General features: G+C 32.3%; 1 protein-coding gene across 3 annotated transcripts in view; it reads left to right on the top strand.

Annotated features, from left to right (window-relative positions):
- The window catches only part of GRIK2 (glutamate ionotropic receptor kainate type subunit 2), a gene marked incomplete at both ends in the record, with an annotated part of 637516 nt that overhangs the window by 463593 nt on the left and 150428 nt on the right, over positions 1 to 23495 (top strand). For all 3 annotated transcript variants that reach the window (XM_080806625.1, XM_080806626.1, XM_080806627.1), the window contains one exon: positions 14173 to 14396. In XM_080806625.1, the coding sequence (XP_080662751.1) occupies positions 14173 to 14396 (224 nt within the window). The remainder of the gene's footprint in view (positions 1 to 14172; positions 14397 to 23495) is intronic.

The following is a 23495-nucleotide window of genomic DNA, read 5'->3' as shown; positions in this document are numbered from 1 at the left end:
CTGAGCCACTCAGGTGCCCCTAGGACATTCTCTTCATTTTTCCAATTGCTTTTCTTAGGTAACAGCTTTCTAGTTCTATTTGCTGTTTTTACCTCTTCTGACTAAATTTTAAGTGCTACTAGAAAGAGTGTATATTATAATAAACTTAAGAAAAAGTACTTTATTTCTTGTCTGGATGGTGTAATAACATCAAGCTTTGACAGACCCCTCTTTGATTAATATCCATTAAAAAAAAAAAAATCCATGCAAAATAAGCAGAGTAAGCCTGACTAAAGCCATGGGACTCAGGGCTTCTGATCCCAAAGCAGGGCATGTTGGTCTAGAATTATCCATGGATTAAAAATGCTCCATGTAAAATCCAAGTCTGAAGACAGGCTTTTCGCTTGACACTAGCGCCTTGAATGTGGTTTCCTCACTTGAGAAAGCAGCATGAAAATACTGGTGTCTGAGGCTTTGGTTTATTTGAGATTTGTGGACCTAGGTAAATGTAAGGGCACAGATTCAGCCGGGTTACTTTAAGAATATATGAGAGAGAGAGAGAGGGAGAGAGAGGTAGAGAAAAATAAGAAAAACAAGCATGTATTGAACAATATAATTGAACATGAATTTATCCTAATGAAATACATTTTGTAGAACTATTTGACAGACTTGATTTTTTATTTATTTGTTTTAAAAAAATATTTTATTTTTTTAAGTAATCTTAAACCCAACATGAGGCCTAAACCCACAACCCTGAGATCAAGAGTGCATGTGTCACTGACTGAGCCATCCAGGTACCCTATATCTGATAAAGACTTTAAAATAAGAACTAAAGGCAAAATATTGTTTAAAATTCTATAAAATATTTGTAAAAAAAAGAAAATTATGTAGTAAATACAAAAGTAGTGAAATACAAAAGTTTGAAAAATAATGAAATAATGAAAAATGAAAAAATTTAAAGTATCATGAAACGGTATTAAAAAGAAACCTCAAAAAATTGCTAGAAATGATTTAGTAAAATTTAGTTAAGTCACAGGATACATTGATTATAACAATCAAAATAAGATTTTTTTTTCAAATGCAGAGAACATGATTTATTTTATTCTCTAAAAAAAGAGAAAGAGACATCAATAGATAAGATATACTAAAGAGGAAGTTAAATGGAAAAAAATATACTGATTAATCAGCACACAGCACAAAAAGACAAGAAAATAAACTTCTTAAAGTAGAGCTAAGAGGCATGGAGGAGGATTGGGTGAAAAATTCCATCATGTCTCTAGTAGGAGTTCCAGAAGAAAATGGAAGGAGGTATATTTAAAAAGATGATAGCTGAGGATTTGCTGGAATTTGCTCCGAGAAGATCCTCCCGATCATAAACAGTTGCAGGTAGAAAAGTTCTAGTACTTTTGGGACCTCATGGCTCTAAGGACCCTTCTGTGATGATTTGCCTTTTGTTATCCTGTACCTGAAGTTCTCCTTCAGATTTTGTACTAATAATCATTTTTTAGACACAACTACCATGTAAACCCCTTTTAAAAAGCAGCTATTAGTTTGCTGCTACCCCGAATGAATCACAGAAATCTTGTGATTCCATGGCCTCATGAACCTATTTTGAGATAGGACAGCTTTGACTTTATAATTAATAAGGTGGGCAAGATCTCAAAAGTTTCTCTTATCAAAATGAAATAGTATATTTAAGAACTCAACCAGCTAGGCAGCTGTGACATCTTGACTTTACATGAGAAAGTTAACTACCTCTTCATGGTGATTTTACCCCCAACCAACAGCATGAAATAAACAGCTGCTGACTGAATAAGAACCTTGATTCATAGAGGTTCTTCTAAATGCCTGGGCTTGGTTCCCTGACAAGTTGAAAACATGATGGTATTCACTGACTCCTATGGCTATCCAGCATCAGTGCTAGCTATACCAAACCAAAACTGGACAGGATCATTCTTATTGGTGGGCAGAGCTCAATCAAGGCCATTAGTTATAACTCTAGATATGATTTGAGCTGTTGCCAATGGCTTGGGTTTTAGTCTTCCCTTTGGAAAGCTAGACTGGCAGATTAAATATACCCCTCTTTTGGGCCACCAACTATGGAAACAAATTGTGGCTCCTGATTGGAAAGTTTGGATTGCTAATGGATTCAGAATCTAAACCTATTAACTGCTATATTGGTTTTTCTCATTCGTAGTGTAAGTCTGAAATATCCTGTGAATCTTCTTCTAGCCACTCCATTGATCTCTTCCTCATATAATTCATTGCATTCTTATAGTTCCTTTGAATATTTTTTGCTTCAAGGACTCTTATATAAGCTCTGGGAGGGATCATGCCTAACTGTTTTTGCATCCCCATTTTGTCTAGTCTACCAGTAAATACTGATTGATAGATCCTGTCATATTATTTCACAGCTGAGAAAATAAAAGCTGATTTTACTTTACTATGGGATAGATTTATGTGAAATTTTTAAACCAGTGAAGGAATAGTAATTACCTTCTAAAATCGTAGGTATTTGTTACTTTATTATTTACTCTTTGTTCCACTTTTTTTTTTTTTACATCTACAGAAAGATAATCTGATTGATTATTGATCCCTTTTAATCCTACATGGAAAAACTACATGAATGCATGAAAAATACAGGAATCAGTAATCTTGAAATATGGTAGAATTTTCTCCAACATGTTATTTAATATTTGATATCAGAGGTTCCATTTGACTCATTCAGGCTAAAATATTTTTGAAAGGGGAGCTTGGGGCAACTGGGTGACTCTAAGCATCTACGTTTGGCTCAGGTCATGATCTCAGGGTCCTGGGATCAAGCCCTGCATCAGGCTCCCTACTCAGCAGGGAGCCTGCTTCTCCCCCTCTCACTGTTTGTGTTCCCTCTTTTGCTGTCTCTCTCTGTCAAATAAATCAATAAAATCTTAAAAAAAAAAAAAAAGTAGGGGAGCTTATTTTTCCTTATCCTCAAAATGTAAAATATATCATCTTTAATTTCAGAAATTAAATTAAAGTAAAGCAGTACTTTATTTCCCTATTTCATGATTTAATAGTTTATTTTCAGACACTAGTTGTATTTGTACTGAAGTTAATCTGTAAGTTTAGGTCAAATAAGCTCTTTGCACATGTATCTTGATCTTTATATTCTTAAACATAATGACTACAAAAATTTTATGGGTTTACTTTATTGTAATTGTGTTTTATTTGATTAGCGATATATTTCATATATCATATATTTCCTTATACAAAAATTATAAAATTTAGAAATAATGTAAAACCATAATTCTACAACTATTGATAAACACTACTATCTACTATCTACTACACTACTAAATTGAGTTTGCTCAATTTCTTTCCATTATTGATTTTATACTTTTAAAATGTTGGTTATATTATAGAACTTTTCAAACATGAGCAAATAGAAAATTAAAGTGGGAGGCAAGGTACATATCACCAACCCTCGAGTCTTAGAAAACTTTTCACTAATCTCATTTTATCTCAACTCTCACAAATTTTCTTGCCACCTGTGTTATTTTGTAGCAATTCCTAAACTTCATATCATGTCATATTTTTTCATATGTTCATATATAAATAGCATATATCACTTAAAAAGGGACTAAAAAATTTTTTTTAAATGGCCACATTGTCATTATCCCATAGGGGGAAAAATATAATTCCTAATGACACTAAGTATTCAACCAACAGTATTTATTTACACTTTTCTGATTCTGATTGCTTCATAGAGTTTATTTACTCATTCATTACAAATTACTTGTTTAAATTGGGATCTAAAAATTCTCTTTGTGATTGGTTGATATATCTCAAGACCCATTTAATTTGTAGATTCCTCCTCTTATTATGTATTTATTTAGTTGAATTCATGTTTAGTATTGTATGTTTCTATATTCACTGACATTATCAGTGTCCATTCTCTTTTATTGGAGACATCATAAAATTCTATTTAACAACAGATAGTAATTCTTTATTGTTATGCCCTGATATTTTAAGCATATCCTTTTTCAGTCATGTAGGCTATTTACAGTTCCAGATTACAGGTGATCTTGGAGGAATACCTTTATATATGATCCTGTTTCTGAATTTAGAATTATTTCCTAAAAATAATTCTAGGTATGACATTCCAGGGTTAAGTATTAGGGTTATATTTAAGACTCTCGTGGTCTGGAATTGGTGGTCCACTTCCACTCAGTAGAAAAATTTCTTTGCTTATGACCTCTGTCCTAAATTCTTTTATCTTATCCTTCTATGAAATCCTGCTTTTAACACTTAATTTTATTGTACATGCTCTTTAAAAAAAAACAAAAACAAACTCATTCTCTCTGATTTTAGAAGAAAGAAAGGAAAGAAGGGGGAAAAAAGGAAAGAAGGAAGGAAGGGCAGTTTGGATAAAATAATAGAATATTCCAACCTTTTTCTTAGAACTTTTTATTATTATTTGCATCCAGTTTCCTACTATCAAACACTATTGGAACTGCAAGTAGCTACTATTGGAAAGGCTTTTGTTTGTTATTTTGCAGTTTTTTTGTTTATTTGTTTGTTGTTGTTCTTTCTTTTTTGCTTAACCTTTGTATTCAAATTCACCTGTGAGTTACCCAAGCATCCTTAAATACATGTGATGATATATTGCTAAAATCTCATGAGCAAATATGAGAATGACCTCAATTTTTGTTAACAAGCATGAGGAAGTGGTCTAAGTTCAGTTATTATACCTGAATTATTTGGAAAATCAAATATTCAAGAAAGAAATTGCTGTTCCCCAGTGATACTTACAGAAAGACATGAAGTTGTTCATATTAATCAACAGCAGATTTTTGTACAGGCAGGAGATCACATAGGTATTGTAAGAACAAGGTCGTGTCACAGGTTCAGAAATATTTTGCCAGTATAATCTTCTTTTTCTTTTGTTATTATTATGTGATGCTGAGTTACAACATCATGGGATCAGTGTTTTGATTAAACTTTTAATTGGTAGTTAGGTAGGTATGTTAAATTCTAAGGCACAAGTAGTTTTCTTGCAGTTGAATTTGAACACAATAATTTGTAGAGATCACATTTATAGAATAAAGATAAGAGAATAAATCAAAATGGTATTTTATTTTAGTGGAAGAAACACACAGAGAATGCCATGAGGAATGCAGTGACACAAATTTTCTCTTCTTAAATCTGACACCTTTTGTTTATGGTTGGAGTGTCTTTTCATATGATGTTTCTATAATCAGTGGGATTTTCTGGAGAGGGTCAACAGAATGATTAATGTGGGAGGAGGTCAGGAGAGTTAGAGACACTCTTTGCTGTTCCCTAGCCATCTTATTTCTACCCCAGAGTTTTTGTGACTCACAGTCTCCTCCACCAGGAGAACTCTGCTCAGACACTCCCAGGGCTTTATCTCTGACTTGACTGAAATCTGGACTCAAATGTCAGGACCTTGACGTTTCAAATGTCAAGTTCCTCTGACCATTTTATAAAAAAGAGTGCCCGCCTTTCTTCTTAGTCATACTCTGATTCTCTTATCAGGCTTTACCTTCACTCATTAACATTTTTTACTTCCTGAAATTACATCCTCTAATTTTTTCATTCTTTGTGTCTGTCTTCTTGTTCACTGTGTCTGGCTCTGCCAGTGCTATGAACATCAGAACAGCAACTCTCATAGAACTGTCACTCAAGATAAATAATTTAGTGAATTGTTTAATAACAAATTGTTTAATAAATTCGTGAATAAATGACTCAAGATAGATGGCAGGATTTAGGTTCCCTCATACCTCAAAATTTTTAACAGATATTAAATAAACCAGTAGAGTTAAACCTTTACAAAACTTAATTATTAAATAGTAGAGACTTGTGGCACCTCGGTGGCTCAGTCGTTGGGCATCTGCCTTTGGCTCAGGTTATAGGCCCCGGGGTCCTGGGATCAAGCCCCACATCGGGCTCCTTGCTCAGCGGGAAGCCTTCTTCTCCCTCTCCCACTCTCTCTGCTTGTGTTCCCTTTCTTGCTGTGTCTCTTTTTGTCAAATAAATAAATAAAATCTTAAAAAAAATAACAATATAGACTCAGGGAATTTTATTAGTCATGGGACCCAAAGAAGACGTTGTAAAATATTTTTTTGCTAGAGAATAAATTGTAAAGATATACACATGCAACACCAATAATTACTAGCTGTTAGATCAATATAAATACTTTTTAAAAAAGATTTTATTACCGATTGATTACTGATTTGATTATATGATTATTGATTACTGATCATACTAAAACATTTCATATCATAGATTATTTACAGTTGTTATAACTTACCTATTATTTTAAAACAGACCCTGAGAATTCACTGTGCTTAATCCTTTATCCCCTGAAGACAGTTCACAGAGCAGAATTACAAATTCACAATTCCATTAGAAAGATTCCCTATAGTTCAGTCATTCATCTTAGTGCTAGTAGTTTTTTCTTAGTCCACTGGTTGTGATCCCATACCATGTAAACTGGGAAATGAAAAAATGTTTAGCAGAAAATATATGGGTGAAATAATACCTTCAATCAATAACAAGAAATTGTGTAAATGTTTTCTAGGTTCAAGAAATAACATGAGATTTTAAATACTATTTTGAGTTGCTTCTATTTTCTATTTTGAAACTTTTTTAAAAAATATTTTATTTATTTATTTGACAGAGAGAGAGATCACAAGTAGGCAGAGAAGCAGGCAGAGAAAGAGGGGGAAGCAGGCTCTCCACTGAGCAGGGAGCCTGATATGGGGCTCAATCCCAGGACCCTGGGATCATGACCTGTGCCCAAGGCAGCTGCTTAACCAACTGAGTCACCCAGGTGCCCCTTCAGATTATTTTTAATTGAAATTCAGTTTTCTTGAAATTGTCGATATGGAAAACACTCCTCAATTTCTGTGTACCCATTTTTTTCAAGCAAGCTAAATCAATTAAACTACTCCATTAAAAAACAAGTGAGTCCCTGGAAATACTGAAGTGAGAAAGGAAGATACCATAACAATTCTAGCACAGAAATATTAATATTTATAAGCCATCCAGTTGAGAGTTCACAACAAAATCAGAACTGAATGTGAAGAATACAACACACACACACACACAAAAACAATCAAATCCCCTTCAACCCTCACTCCCCCCACAAAAAAATCCATCAAACTCTAGAAATATTTTGGAGCCATGGCTCTTCTTAAGAATTACCAGTTGAGAAGTTTATTTTTCATTCTGACATTTTTGGCAAGCTTGGTATATGTAGTCAATATTGTTTGAAATTATCAGTAGGCTTACTTAAGCATTAATAAAGTCACAAATATGGCTTGTGTTATTTGTCCCTATTCAGGTCTTTCATGTATGAAAGACATCTCTGTATTTTATAACTAAATTGCCCACTGTACATTGTGCACAATGTTGTTAGTACTTGGTTTGGTGAAAAGCAACTGAAGGCATAGTTCTAAAATATAATATAATAAATAAATATAATTTATAAAACTACAAAGAGATATAAGTTTATATACTGTATATAACATAATTTAAAGAAGTTTGAAGTTAAGTTTTCACATATATGAAACGTGTAACTTTAATCTCATTACATTTTTTTCTTAAACAAAACCTAATTAATACTAACTAACATAATGGAATGAGGTAACTTCTTTTTTATCATAAGAAAGAAGTTTAGGGAAATACTGGGGAAAGAATCAGCAATAATGATGGTTTAATGCATTCACTCAATCATTTAAAAATATTTAATGACCCAGACACTGTAGTAGGCACTGGAGATGCAGAAGTGGACAAAATGGAGAAACTCCTTACTCAAAAGAGACATACATTCTATTGGAAGTAGGCCAACAAGAAATGACATAATTTCAGGTCATGATAAGTTTTATGAAGAAACTGAAAACATGATAAGGAGATAAAGAGTGATAGACTGAATGGTCAGAAAAGATCCCTTTGAGTGAATGATGTGAGAACAGACACATCAGAACATTCAATTGAGTGAATAAGGCATGTAGATGAGGGCAAAGGAAAAACAAGTATAAAGTCTTTGAGACAGAAATGTGTGCACATGTAAAGATTAGCCATGCGACCAGAGTTGCTGAAACAATAGTGATCCCACTAAGACCAGAAGAGTGATAGGAACTGATGTTGATTAAATAATCAGCGGCCATTTCTCCTAGTGCTTTGTAGGACAAGATTAGGTTTTATTCTATGTGTGCTAGAAGTAATTGGAGAATTCTGAGCCAGAAGTGATAATCTGGCATGTGTTTTAAAAAGAACTTGCCTTTGGATGAAGAACAGACTCTAGGTGGGCAAGAATGAAAACATGGCCACTGCAAGAATGCAGGTGGTGTGACTAGGTGGAGACTGGTGGAGGTGGGACACCATGTGTACAGAAATTGAACAATTTTTCCCTAAAAGTGCACACAGAGGTGAAAGCATGTGTCCACATTATGCACTATGAAGAGTTTAGGAGAGTGTGGTGTCCCTTATAAGTCACATAAAATTAAAATCATAATTAACTGGCCTAAATGTCTTAGCTAAATCAGTTAAAATATTTACAACTTATTCAAATGCACCATTTTACCCATTTTCCTGAGCACTTCACAACATGTGGAAATGAAAAGTGTTTAGAACTCGTTTTCCATTGTTAAATTACAGGAACTTTCAGAAGCATGCATAAGAAGTTTCACTGCCCAGAGCTTGTATTGTAAAATAATATCATATTATGTTCTTTTTACGACTTCGTAAAGAGGGTTTTCTCAACATGATCAAATTTGGAGTCATTGTGACATTCATGAAGATATGCTTTGTTATCTAATTTTTGTATTAGGTAATTAGAATTAGACCAATAAATGTTACCATTATTCTATAAAACTTTAATCAAAGGATTGCTATTAGCTATATAACTCCATAAAAAGAATTATTCTGTTCTCCCCTAGATGGGTTAGTCCACTAGAAATTGCATTAATGAACAAATAAATCTTATTTCTAGAGTGAGATCAGGAAAAATGTTTACTTTGAAATTCTCTGCATGATTTTCTTTGAATATTTTAGTAAGTTAAATTGTATTTTAGTAAGTTGAAACTGTACTTAGCAAACATTTACCAAGCAATTCCTTGGTGTCAGATTTTGTCCAATGCCCTAGGGATGTTAGATTGATTATTTTTCTTAAAGATTTTATTTATTTATTTGAGAGTGAGAGAGAGAGAGAGAGAGGATGCGAAGGGATAGGGTCAGAGGGAGCAGCAGACTCCTGCTGAACAGGGAGCCCGACTGGGAACTCAATCCTGGGACTCCAGGATCATGACCTGAGTCAAACAAAGGCAGATATTTAACTGACTGAGCCACCCAGACACTCCTAGGTTGATTAATATGATCATAAAACAATTTTTAAGAGTTTCACATAGAATGATAGAATATTAAATAAAAATATATTCATAAGATAGCTGCAGCCCAGACATCCTTGTGAAATTTCCAGAGAGGGATTCTTCACCATTTTCTCGGTTCAGAGTTATGTGCTTTGATTGAAGGGCACGACTGCAGGTTCCCAAGTGCCTGCACTCTCTGGAACAGGGACAACACAATTATAATATTTATGTTCAGGTCTCTCATATTAGTTGACCTGTATGTGAAAACATTAGAAACAACACAAGGTAAATATAGTTACAATTAAATTATACGGTTAAGCTTACAAGTTCTATAAAAATTCACTCAAGAGAAATTAATGTGTATGGATTGTTCAAAGAGGGCTACATAAGAGGAAAAGGACCAGAGCATGTTCTATAGAATGTGTATAGTAGAGGATAGGGAAGATCATTTTGGTCAGGGAAATACAGAAACAATATAGCAGAAGAAATAGTTATGATTAATTTGATTGCACAGAAAAAAAGTGAGAAATGAATATGGTTAAGTCATCTTGGGAAGTATACATTCCTTATACTCTCACGACTCCGGATTTTTCATCTGTAAAAAGAAAATCACACTAGAAATTTGGTAGAACTGTTGTAAGGATTAATGGAAACGATAGGAACAAAGAATATCGTCTTGGCCCATAATGGACACATTTAATTTAAGCCACTTCCATGAGACTTTTTTCCCTTGCTATTGCCACCTTCTCAATTCAGACCTTTGTCATCTCAGACTCTTTCTTCAAAACACAACACAAGTGTAATCATTTGGTAAAGCCTTCACCAACCCGATTGGGTAGAAGTGAGCTCTTTCTTTCCTTTGTGCTATTCATATGACACATAACAGGTAACTGATTTATTTTTCTTTGGCTGAAATAGATTTTTTCAAACAATTTTGACAATTGGCTTTTCCTAGTGCAAGATTACTTTATTACTTTCATCTTTATTTTATTCTTTAAAATAAAACACCCGTGGGGATAAGGAGTGCCCTTGTTGTGATTAGCGCCTGATGTTGGATGGAACTGTTGAATCTCTATATTGGACACCTGAAACTAATATTATACTGGACATTAACTGGAACTTAAATAAAAACTTAAAATCTTAAAATAAAATGAAATGCCAATTACTAAATCTGTTCATGGAATCATAACATTTACATACAGAGATAAAATTATTGGATTATGCAATTTACCATCAGGCTCTTTTCTCTAATGGCTTAGTCTTTAATAACATGGCAGTTGATGGGAAAATACCACATCTGTCATTTTAAACATTTTTAATACATCATCTTGATTATGTTTCAAAACTATTATATTATTAATAGACTTGTAATGAAGTTAGATTGTATTCATTGACAATGCTATTATGTATCAATAATGTTCTTTACTGCTACGAGTTAATCCGGAGTTCTGATTGTTTAAATGAATTTAAGAAATATATTTGGTGTGTAATTAGAGACTGGTTATTTTTGACAATTGATGTTTGGTAAGTTTTGTATTTTTACTATTAGTAGTAACAACTAAGTTCTAATTAATTTAATCAATATAACATTAAATAGTACTAATTGAAGATATGATTGAAACAACATGTTATTTAAAAAAATAAATAGATATTTTTGGAGCAGTTTTAGATTTATAGAAAAATTTTACAGAAAGTAGAGTTTCTATACCTTCTCCCATTCTACCCACCCCCACACTTCCCCTTATTATTAACGGCTTCCATTAGTAGTACATTTGTTACAGTTGAACCAATATTGAGACATTAGCTAAAGTCCAGAATTTACATCAGGGTTCACTTTTTGTGTTGTACAGTTTTATGGTTTTTGATAAATGCATGGTGTCATGTACCCACCATTATTATTTCTTACAGAATAGTTTCCCTGTCGTAAACGTGTTCTCATTCCACCTTTTTGTCACTCTGCTCCCTGAGTCCTTGGGACAACCACAGATCTTTTCATTGCCTGTATAATTCTGCCTTTTCCAAAATGTTATATAATTGGAATCATATCATATGACTGGAACATTTTCAGACTGGCATCTTTCACTTAGCAATATGCATTTAAAGTTCTTCCAGGTCTTTTCGCGCCTTGATAGTTAATTTTACTTTATTGCTGGATAATATTCTGTTATATGGATGTCCCACAGTCTTTTGATGTGTTAATTTTTTTTAACTCAATGTCTAAAACTGTCTGTATCTTTGGTTTCAAATAACTGATTCTTTTATCATTGAAAATATTTTACTGTGTAATATTTTGTCTTTTTTCCATTTTGTATTTGGAATAGAAATTGTATTTTAGGCAATGCTAAGTAAATTTTAAAATTTGGTTTATGTCAGGGCACCAAGGTAGCCCAGTTGGTTGAGTGCCTGGCACTTGGTTTGGGCTCAGGTCATGACCTCAGGGTCCGGAGATGGAGCCCGGTGTTGGTGTCTGCACTCAGCACAGAGTCTGCTTGAGATTCTCTCCCTCTCCCTCTCTTCCCTTCCCCTCTGCCCTGTTCATGCATGAGTGTGTGCTCTCTCTCTAAATGAATAAATAAAAATATTTAAAATTTGGTGTATGTTGGGGTAACTGGGTGGCTCAGTCAGTTAAGAGTTTGCATTTGGCTCGGGTCATGATCCCAGGGTCCTAGGATCAAATCCCGAATCAGCCTCTTCTTCTACCTCTCCCCCTGCTTGTATTCTCTCTTGCTCTGTCAAATAAATAAATAAAATCTTTAAAAAATAACACAAAATGAAATTTGGTGAATGTCTAGCCAGTCATATTAATATATGCCTATTGAACAACTTTTTTGGAACAGTGTAGTAGTTTTGTCTTAGCACATGTTATTTTAATTGTTTTCCTAAGTTTTGTTGGTACCTATCATGAATTTAAAAATATTTTAGCCATTTAAAGTATATGCACTTATATGCCTGACATGTGGTGAAATTCTACTTTTTTTGTGCCTATGATGAGGGAGGTTACAAAGCGAAGTGACACATAGATACACTGGGCTGTATAATCAACCCCTTAAACACGAGCGAACCACCATTTCATGTTGTCCATTTTTTACTAGAATCAATGTTTCTTAAATGATTACTTTATTTCCCTAACAAACTTGTTTACTTTTTCAAACCGTCTGTATGTCCTTCCCTTCTGTCTTAGAGGAAATGCTCTCTTCCTTGTGGAAAATATTCCATCAGCCTAAACTCTTCACCTTAACTTCTAAATTCTCATTAATTGTAATCTAGTGATCATGCTCCTTGCTTCTATGTATTCCCCTTTCCATCTCTATAAACTCCTTGATAAACGAATGAAGGAATGTCTCCATGATTCCATTTCTGGCTTCTGAGGTGCATATCATGATTAGTTTTGGGCAGAGGTTCCAAAAGCTTGGGGTTTATGTTTTAGTTCCAACGCTCAATTAGCTCTATGACCGTGAACAAGTTTTTGACTTCTCATGGATTCAGTTTCCTTATCTGAAAATGGGAATAATAGTGGGATTACGTAAGGATTAAATGTGACAATTCATGTAAAGTTCTTAGCACAGTGCCTGTTGCATAGCAGATGCTTAAAGGACATTGGCTATTATTATTGATAAATTGATATTTTCTTTGATTTATGAATTTGAAATATGATGATACCTTCTCCAGGGCCCTTAAGACCCTGTTCCCCCCCCGCCCTAGTTTTTAGAGAAATGTTTTTCTATCTCAATTGCTACTCAAAGATACTCTATTCAAGCATCTGATTGCTCCTTCTTCCCCACACACACCCAGCACACAGATGTGCACAAACACATACCCGGAATAATATTGTCAACAAAGGTATCTTCTTAGAGAAGTTTCTTTAAGTTCTCCAACAATTCTTGAGGTAAGGAACCTGTGGAGGCCCAATTTCATTATTTTGTACATCTCTCTGTAGCTCACTACAAGGAACACTTCTTACTTATTTTCTGAAAGCCCAGTGAGTTTATGAAAATAAAATGAATGTAGAAATATAACTTCCTGTCATGTATGGGAATAGGTGCCTTTATTATTTTAAAATATTATAATTATTTCTTTCAATATATTAGAGCTGAAGTTCATCCTGACAGATGGTTATAGCATGATGAGTGAAGAGCACTAGCAATTTAACATATTTAAGCTACCGTGGAAAATTAGCAACTTCATGAAAATTGAAAAACTCATTTCCTGATGTGATTTAGGCAAAGCTGCAAGGATTTTCATTAAATAATATAAAACAAATTAGAGGGATAAAAACAAACTCAGGGCAGTAAATACAATCACATTAAAAGATGATTTTCATAATGTTAATTATTGAAAGACTAAAACCTTTTAACTGTACCTATAACCAGGAAAACATGATTCTTGATTATCAGTGAAATAATTTGAAGTAGATATTATTATTACTACTATTTAGAATCTGACCAAGGTATTTAGGAAGTCATAACTGATACTAAGTGTTTTTTTTTTTAAGTTTAGATTAAAAATAATTATGAGATGATCCCATAGCATAATAATTCAGGTACTGAATGTACAATAGTTTCTTCAGTTTTTTTCATTCTGTACAGTTTTTCTCTTTATTATGTGCAGTAAGTGTTGGTTTGCTAATCTAGAAGGACATAGAAATGAGTAGCAGAAAAAACAGATGCTTCCATTCAGAGTCAAGAATGCTTTAAATGTTAATATAATACTTACTCAGACAATTCTCAAATGTGGAGTGTTTGTTTTGTTTGATTTGGATACTGACTTCTTTCTCGAGACTTAGAACCAATTTCCCCCTCCTTTCTTCTGTTTCTCTATACAGAAAGCTGACCTTGCAGTTGCCCCACTGGCTATTACCTACGTTCGAGAGAAGGTCATCGACTTTTCCAAGCCCTTTATGACACTTGGAATAAGTATTTTGTACCGCAAACCCAATGGTACAAACCCAGGCGTCTTCTCCTTCCTGAATCCTCTCTCCCCTGATATCTGGATGTATATTCTGCTGGCTTACTTGGGTGTCAGTTGTGTGCTCTTTGTCATAGCCAGGTAACATGCTCACTTTTGTGATTTTTTTGGCAATTGTTACCTCCTTTTTCTAACTAATAATTGTCAAAAGTCACAATAATTTTACTTTTCTTTTTCTTTATTTCCCTTGGGGTGCTGAAGAATAATGAACTCTGAAGAATCCCATAACTTGTCAAAATAGTCTATGCTGCCTTTTTGGCAGAAAGCATGCTGGTTGTGTCAGTAAGCTATAAGTTTGGTAGAGTTTACTCTTTTTAATCAGAATCTAAAAGCAGTCCAAATCATTAGGACATAAAAATTATTTCCTCATTTTGAAGATTTCTCTTGTGCCAGAGAACAAAATAATCTATTTTATTAATTTGAACTAATTAATCAGTCATAAGAAAAAACCCGAAGTGGTGAAATTTAAAAGGAGGCTTTTTTTAAATGAACCATGACTAATTAAAAATAAGCATTTTAACTATAAAAAGACTACAATTATTTTCCACATAAAATTTCTCATTTTTTTCACAAAATAAATTTAATGTATAACTACAAATATTTTTGGCTCCATCATCAAAGTTGAATATTAAGTATGAGGGTTATTTTTTTCAATTATATTATATAGGTTCTTCTGACAAATTTATCACTAAGGATATTTATCCTTTCTTGAACTTAGTCTTTTCTCAATGCAGTCATGTATTTGTTCCTAGCAGTAAAAAAACACTTAGTTCATTCAATTAAAAAAGGAATGAAATCACTTCTGGAAATAGCACAATATTTTGATATATGTACTTTTTTATAGTTATACACAGATTTTTTTGATATTTACATTTAAATGCCATAAAAATTTATAATTTTCTACCTAACTGGTTTAATATTAACACATGAGTCCTTCAGACAATTATCATTTGCATTGGGGTGAAATTTGTATTGGAACCATGTATACATATAGCATTCATAGCTGTATGGTAAATTCATGTTATAATTTTGATTTGAAGTTTAAAGTTCTCCCCCAAAAAGAGAATTTGAAGTATGAAGTTCATAAATTTTTAGCTCCAGCTTTTTCCATGTCTTGTGAAGACAAAACAACCTTTTCATTTTGAGCATCATTGCATCAGTTACATATATTTTTATAGTGACCAATACAAACCATCCTGTTTTATATGTCTTCAGAGAAACAAGTTCAAGGATTACAGTGTAAATAATTCAGCAGCTGGAGAACTCTACAGCCTGCCCACAGGCAGATAGAAAAATAAATACTCCAAAGTATAGAGAAAGCCTTTCCTGCTCTCTGCAGGTACACCTGCTCCTTCTTAATCAAATTAACAAAAGTTCCCAGGAAGGATAAAATCAGAACCGAGAGGTAAATGTCTTGAGACCATTCTGAGGCAATTGTGTGGGCATCAATCAAGCTGAGTTAAGTCTACTGTAGTTTCCGGGGGACCTTAGATAGAGACTATTGAGTTACCTCAAATTCTTTTTAGGAATTTCAGATATTACTAATTTCCTGAGCCCAAATCTTCTGAGATTACATTCAAAACCAAATACTGAAACATCTGAATTCTTTTCCAGCTGAAAAGTACATTTGCAAATAGAGGCATGTGGATTGGTTATGCACTCACCTAATTTTTAAAATATTTCTTTAACTCTCAGTTTGATAAACCATCAAACAAAATAACAATATAACACCTGTGTAATTATTGTAACCCGTACTAATTTTACTCAGAATAGATATACCCATGTCATTTTTGAGAAAATAACATTAGCTTGTGTGCCATTTTTTAGTGTCATTAAATTCTGGAATACTACTGTAATATTTTATTAATAGTTATTAATGAATGAATTTGAAAGTGATTCTATTTCAACATATTATTCAACAATGTGGAACAGTCTCATGCAGTTTCAAAAATTAAGTATAATGTATTCATTTATGGATGAAAGAACATATATTCTATTAAATAATAAACAATGTTAGATATCCTATATTAAGTAATAAATAATATTAGATATCTTGGTAAATATGCATAATATGAAAATAGATTATTTGCAGATTGTCTCTGAAATATTTTGTTCAATTCTCAATATTAAAATAATCTTGTATAAATATTACTAAATTGAAAAACAACACACTAAAAACTCAGATTAAAAGAAAATTTCTTTTTTTAAAAAAAAATTTTTGAATAGAATTCATTTAACTTCTAAACTGAAACACCAAAGCCAAATTAATTTATAAAACTGAAATCTACTTCACTGCGATAAAAAAAATCCACTCTGATATGGTATTGAACTCTTGTTACTGTGAAAGCAGTTCATGATGTGCAAATGCAGACAAAATGGCCATGTTTCAATTGCAGAACTTAATTATCTTCCTAATTCAAATGGTATTATGATATTTGTTATCAATTCATAATAAATGTAGTATTTTGACTTTTAACATATGCATGAAGACTATGTCTTATGTCATGTAGAGATCACTGATGAACTTAATAACATTATTATTGATATCAAAATAAATATGACATTTTATTTATCTGTATGTATATTTTTGTCTTTATCTCCATAATGATCATGGAAAAAAAGAAAGACAAATTACATTTAAAAAATTCTCAGATATATGTTTTCTTCTCACTGAAAATCATAAAGTTCTAAATACCATGCCAACAGCAAAATTTTATAATAAAGTACTGATCATAATTGTTAGAAAAAAATTGTTAGAAACAAAATTTATTTTTTCTAAACTTAAATTTAAAATAGATTATTATTGTGATGCCGTTTGGGTGGCTCAGTCATTAAGCCTCTGCCTTTGGCTCAGGTCATGATCCCAGGGTCCTGGGATCGAGCCCCACCTTGGGCTCCCTACTCAATGGGAAGCCTGCTTTGCCCTCACCCACTCCCCCTGCTTATGTACCCTCTGTCACTGTCTCTCTCTCTCTCTGTCAAATAAATAAATGGAATCTTTAAAAAAAATAAAAAAAAAATACAAATTTCCCTTCACCCTTATTATATAAGAAAAAGATTTATCTAACAAATACTTAACACGTGTTTTAAGTTTTTTTTTAACCAGTATTAAGAGATATGTGGTCTTATTTGTCTTGGTGTGGTTTTATAATCTATGGTCTCTTGCAAACACTTGCATTATTGTTTATAGCATAATGACATAATCAGCATGCTTATCTGAATTAGTGGAAAACTATTATTTGACAGTAAGGATGAGCCTGAGGTTTGGCACTCTGGACATGGAATGGCCTTATCCTGGATCTCCTAACCATAGCTCTTGGCTGACAGAGAAGTAGGAAGAAATCTTGTACATGACAAACTTGAACTTAATCATATTTGTCCCTAAACCTTTTCCCTCTCTCTTTATATTATATTTTCTTTTGACCTAAGTGTATTAGTACAGAGATAGCAGTTAGTCATATAAAGAGTCTGGTTAGGACATCCACCCTTTATACTCAGAAGGAGAGGTATTTTTCACCTTGCTTCAAATATTTCCTTTATTAAACAACAGATAATACTGATGCAGTAGATGCTATTTATAAAATGAGTCAATTTAAATGCCCATAATGTTGGAGTTTTGGGGTTTTTTTTGTTTTTTGTTTTTTTTTGTTTTTTTGTTTTTGTTTTTTCCTTTTAACAGAGCTATTTTGAAATTCAGCATGTAAATCTTGGTCTAGGGTTCTTAGTAGTTTGGTGTAGAGGTAAATAACTGAGGACCAAACTTAAAAGAAGAGCACAATGCTTTACACATTTCCCTCCAACAGGATTGATGGAACCTTAGTAATAATTCACTAAGCTTATAATAATATTGCATATTTTATTCTGAGATTGACATTTTAAAATTAAATACAAATAAACTGGAGAAGAAAAGTAATACTATATAAGTTTTTTTTTCTTTTTTTTAGTAAGAATATTATTACAGAGAAATTTCCCAGGTTACTTAAATAAATAAGTGAATATGATCAAATATAGGAAAAAGAGGAAAAGTAGGCAGGTGATATTGACTAACCTGGCTTTCTTAGCAAAGATAACAAATCAAAGAATATTCAATGTGTTAAGTACATAACATTAGTTTTTCTGAGTTAAAAAGAATATAGGAGTTTCTTGTACGTTGTGGGGTTGAATGACTTTGCATGATTTTTTAGAATATTAGAATGTCATCTATTGTATTATTAGATTAGAGAGAAGGAGATGGTCTCCCTAGAATCTGCTCAAGGATTTATTAATACAGTGACCATCAGGACTGTCTTGACATACATTTTCACAGTAACGTGGTCTGCGGTCACAAGATGACAAGGCTATTGCCTTACTGAAAGTTCTACTTGTAAAAATTTTCTGTATTTCTCTTGGTACTCAGAGGTAAAGATGTTCTAAACACAGTGTTTTTGATGGTTTAACTGAGTGTAGAAAACCATGTCCAAAGTGCTTGCATAAACAGCTTTGATCTAGGCTCCTGACTAGCGTGCAACAACTTTTATATTCTTGTCACAGTGATGGGTGACATTTAATGCACAGTGAAGAGCAACAATGAATTATTATGCATTTGGAAATGGAAAACTGTTTTGGTGGGATGTTCAATGTTAAACTAATATGCTGTCAAAAAGACTGTTGTCACAATGAAATGAAATGCCAATTTTGTTGTGTGCCTTTGCCACCAACTTGCCCACCTCTTACTAGAAAACCATTTCAGTTTTACCTTTCTATAACACAATTTTGATAGATTTTACTTTTTTTAGTCATTTTGTTTACTTATGTAAACTACAGGAAACCCTATCTGTTATTCCTCTTTCCATGTGGCAATTTTCCTAGAATTTAATGAAAATTTGGTTTGAAATAGTGCTGTTTTGCTGGTGTGCCTTTCACACATATGAAAGTGATTATTAAAATTGATTATATTAACAACTACCTCAATTATGGACCTAAAAGTCACCATTGATTAAAACTAAATGTACTTTCAAACTACATTTCCATAAGAAATGAGGTTACTTCTATATTAGTTTTTTCTCACAAGTATTACTTGGTAAATCTATTATAAAATAATTTAACTCTTTATTTGTAACGGTTCCAATGATGTTCATGGTTGTGAAATAGACATGGAGTCACCAACCCAGAAAAAAAAAATTCCGTTTGTATAATTAGTAGAACCAAACTAATTGAAAGTAAGTTGAATTGGTGACTTCTTTTCCGCTTATGGAAAATATAGTATCTAGATAATTAAGGCAGTGGAGATTTTGACTAAAATTATCTACATAGGAAAAAGAACAAAACCTCAAGCATGACTTATTTTCCACCTCTCAGCTTCGTAATTATGAAAGACATTTATAAGAATCAAGATTTTAAAATAATTGAGTGAGAATAAAACAATTTAAAATTGAAGTGATTTTTTTTGGGGGCGGTAGTCTTCTGTGATCAAATGCTTGTTGGCATTTTCTTTTAGATGGTTGATTGTGCTTGAATATATTTTAGAAGTTTTGAACTCCTTACCAAAATTATTTTTTGACATAATTTTTTTTTGATTGTTGGGGCAAAAGTAAATATAAGCACAAAAGCGGAAGTCTGATAGTCCATTTTTATTTTTCATACACTGTGGATAAATTACTTGCCTCTTTGTCTTTCCTCTCCTCCATCACCGAATTGAATTCAAAGACTTACAGAGGCGAAAAAGCTGTCTATCTAGTCATTGCAAGTGTGTTCACTCAATAAATATATTGGCCAATGAACTTCTGAGAACCATAATTTGTTTCAATTTAGGAGTTCCACAGTATCTAGCTCAGTAAATAACAGATACAAATTTTAATAAATTGCAGTATATAGAGTCATGTTCAGAATCTCAAGAATGCTAAAATCTTGAAGATGAATGTTTATTAACTTATTATATTTGCTAACAAAAAAGATACCTCTGTTTTTAATGAATCCTTTATGGAATATATAATTCTGTTTTTTACACACACACGCACACATGCACACACAGATGTCCTGTTGAGAAGTGGTGGTCTTGTAAGAAATTACTTTTTTTCTTTGAAAGATTTGGAAAAGCAGTGTAATGTCATCTTCAACAGTTGCCACCACGTCTCATACATTTCTTATTAGCTAATTCAGATTGAAACGCTAATAAGAACCATACTGTGAATGTTTATTTCTCTTACTCTATTCTTTTTCTTTCCTTGTTTTAGGGTTCTCTTTTTAACCATAAGAAAGAAAGTCTTTGAGATGACTCTTAAGAACCAACAAGATAAAGAGAACCAAGTATTTTTTATCAAGTGATACACTTAATCTTCCCTATTTTGCAATCTCTGGATAGCTACCTCTTCCATAGCTGCAGGGTACTGTGAATTCCTTGTTAAGAAGCCATTTTCCCAGCTTGTTTTTTGTGTGTTAATTCTCAAAACAAAATTGTGCTTCTGCTTGTCTATAGTCCCCAGAAAAATAGTCCCCTCAGACATTGGGGGGCTCTCAGTCACCTAAGAAAGGTGTTTAAAATCTGAAACTAGGGGATATATATATATATATAGACACACACACACACACACACACACACACACATATATATATGATATGATATCTATCTGTATAGTATATCTATCCACTACATATGAGTATGAGTGGATACATATATATCCACTCATACTCATATATAAACATATGTATATGTTATATACATATATGTATATACATGTATACATACACACATATAAACATAACACACATATAAAACATATATGTGTGTGTGTATGTATGTCTTTGCTCAATGATTGAGGGTATTCTGTTAAAACAAAAAAGAGGTGTCTTGAAAAATATGGAGAAATAGGTCAATTTTTTTTAGTAAAATTTTTTTTAATAATAAAAATTTAATAGTAAGCTTGACACCTAAATTAGTAACATTTTTACCTGGATAAAGCTGTTCTTTTGCAATAGACGCTTTGGTGTAAGAGTTCTGTCAGAGGAATGTTTTCCTATATAGTTTTGTACTGGGCTGGTGGGTTATGTGGAAGAAGTCACTGAGAGAGAGGAGGAAGGAAACTAATACAAAGTGCATGTCAACAGTGGCCAGGTTTTATCTGAGAACCATGGAGAGATTGATTTATTAGTTTCTTTTTTTAGTAACTGTGTGTTTTTACATTTTGATGTAAGGAACCAATAGGTGTATATAACCGCACTCCCTTACTCTTAGCAAATGAGGTTAGAAATATTTTCCTTTTGTTTAATGCTAGCATTCTACTTTCAAAATTCTAATTTATTATAGGGAGGAAGCTTTAAATAAAACAGATTTAGAAGAAAACAGGAAAGGAATTTATATCACTTGATTCCTTTGACTATCATGTTAAATTCACCTTTCATATTTCCTTCTAAGATTTTAGGAAAAATAAGAGTTTAGCTATCTTTTTAAGTAATATTTTTAAAAGAATCCCCTATAAAATATTTGTACTACATGTTAGCAGTATGTTGTTTTATAATAATTTGAAAGAATTACCTCAATTGCCACACTTAAGAAATATGTCTTTTTTCTTTAGATTTGCAAATAAGAAACCTTAAAAAATATTTCCAATCACTTAGGCACCTAAACAGGACACATTAGCAAGCCACACATGAGCAGATTTGCCTCATAAACATATAAACCTATTTGATTTTTAAGCCGTTTCTCTAGGGGTGCTTACTTTCATCCCCTGAAAATTATTAGCTGCATATAGTCAAAGAATTCTACCACATTATGAACTTTTCTAGAGACTCAAATGCTATTGATATTTTAAAAATTTTTTTTTATAATTCATAGATACGGGGAAATATCATTAATATTAAATGAAAATGTATGGATGTAATTTTTAGTGGTAATTTATGACTTATTTCATCATGTTATGTAAAATAATACACTCTATCCAAATAATTAATGAGTAGGAGACACAGTGTCATCAACCAGTGTAACTTCATTCATTAGAGCATGTCACAGCACCTTAATTGCTATAATTTTTTACATTCCATTACATAATTACATCATTCAAATAAAATTGTTTTCATATCAATCCTGTTGGGTATATATACGTATATAGTTTTTAGGAAAAATATCATCTGTCTTTCAAATTGCTATAGGAATTTCATTATTATATTTGAATAGTAAGTGCTTTATATCTGTTTTGTATATAAATAGAATTAGCAAAACAAATGACAATACAAACTATTCTATTGATTTTACAAAACCTATAGTTTTAAATAATTCTGGTTAACTCTTACATAAAGAGGACACTCTTAAAATGTGAAGTTATCTCTACTAGAGATACTTTTGGAGATGTGTTTGGAAGCCCAGAAATTAACCTGACAAACTTTCTGACAAAAACCTTATTAATGAGGTAATTAGGCACACCTGCATTTTAAAACTATAGTAATTCTTTTTATTCTAATGTATACTGGATGGAAACATAATTTTAGTTTTAATACTTTAAAAAATATGTAGACGGTAACCCTCTCTGCCCTTCCCCAGCCTGGATATACCTTAGTTTCCTGTTATTCTTTATGAAAGATGTTTAATCTTTAATTAATTATTTTAAAATATTTCCCATTTTCATGTGTCCCTGTCTGACTACTCCTGAAATGATAAAATGAAGTGAATGGATTTATAATAGATTTTCCTATTAAATTAATGGACTTAATATTTGAAGCAAAGGTGAAATTGTAGGGTTTGAATGTTACTGGCATGATAAACATTATAAACAGAATAGGGCTACAACTGTCATCTAAGTTGGTTCAGAATATGCACCTGAATATTATTTTAACATAATAAAATTAGGTAAGTGTTTCCCTGCTTCCCTTACTATTACTGGTACTGAGAAAGGGGGTGCTGGGAGGTGTGTTTCAATATGAGTTTAGCAATTCACTAGACTGACTGAAGATATGTTTTGGAATGGTATTACTAAAGTGAGATTTCAAAAAAAAGTAGTGAAAATTTTTATTGTAGAAGGAGATACAAAATCAATATTCACATTCAGGGAAATGTATGTTGATTTTGTTTTTTTTTTTTCATATCACTATAATTTTCAATTAGGGCTTCCAATTTTCTCAATCATGAAGATGTTAAAAAATATATTTAAAATATTCCTTCTGTCCCAAATTTTAAAACATTCATGCTGATATTTCTTAATTCAGATATTT

Source organism: Martes martes, assembly GCF_963455335.1.
Source record: "Martes martes genome assembly, chromosome: 6".
NCBI lineage: Eukaryota > Metazoa > Chordata > Mammalia > Carnivora > Mustelidae > Martes > Martes martes.
The sequence above is the reverse complement of the archived record's forward strand: the minus strand, read 5'-3'. Positions and strand labels throughout refer to the sequence as shown.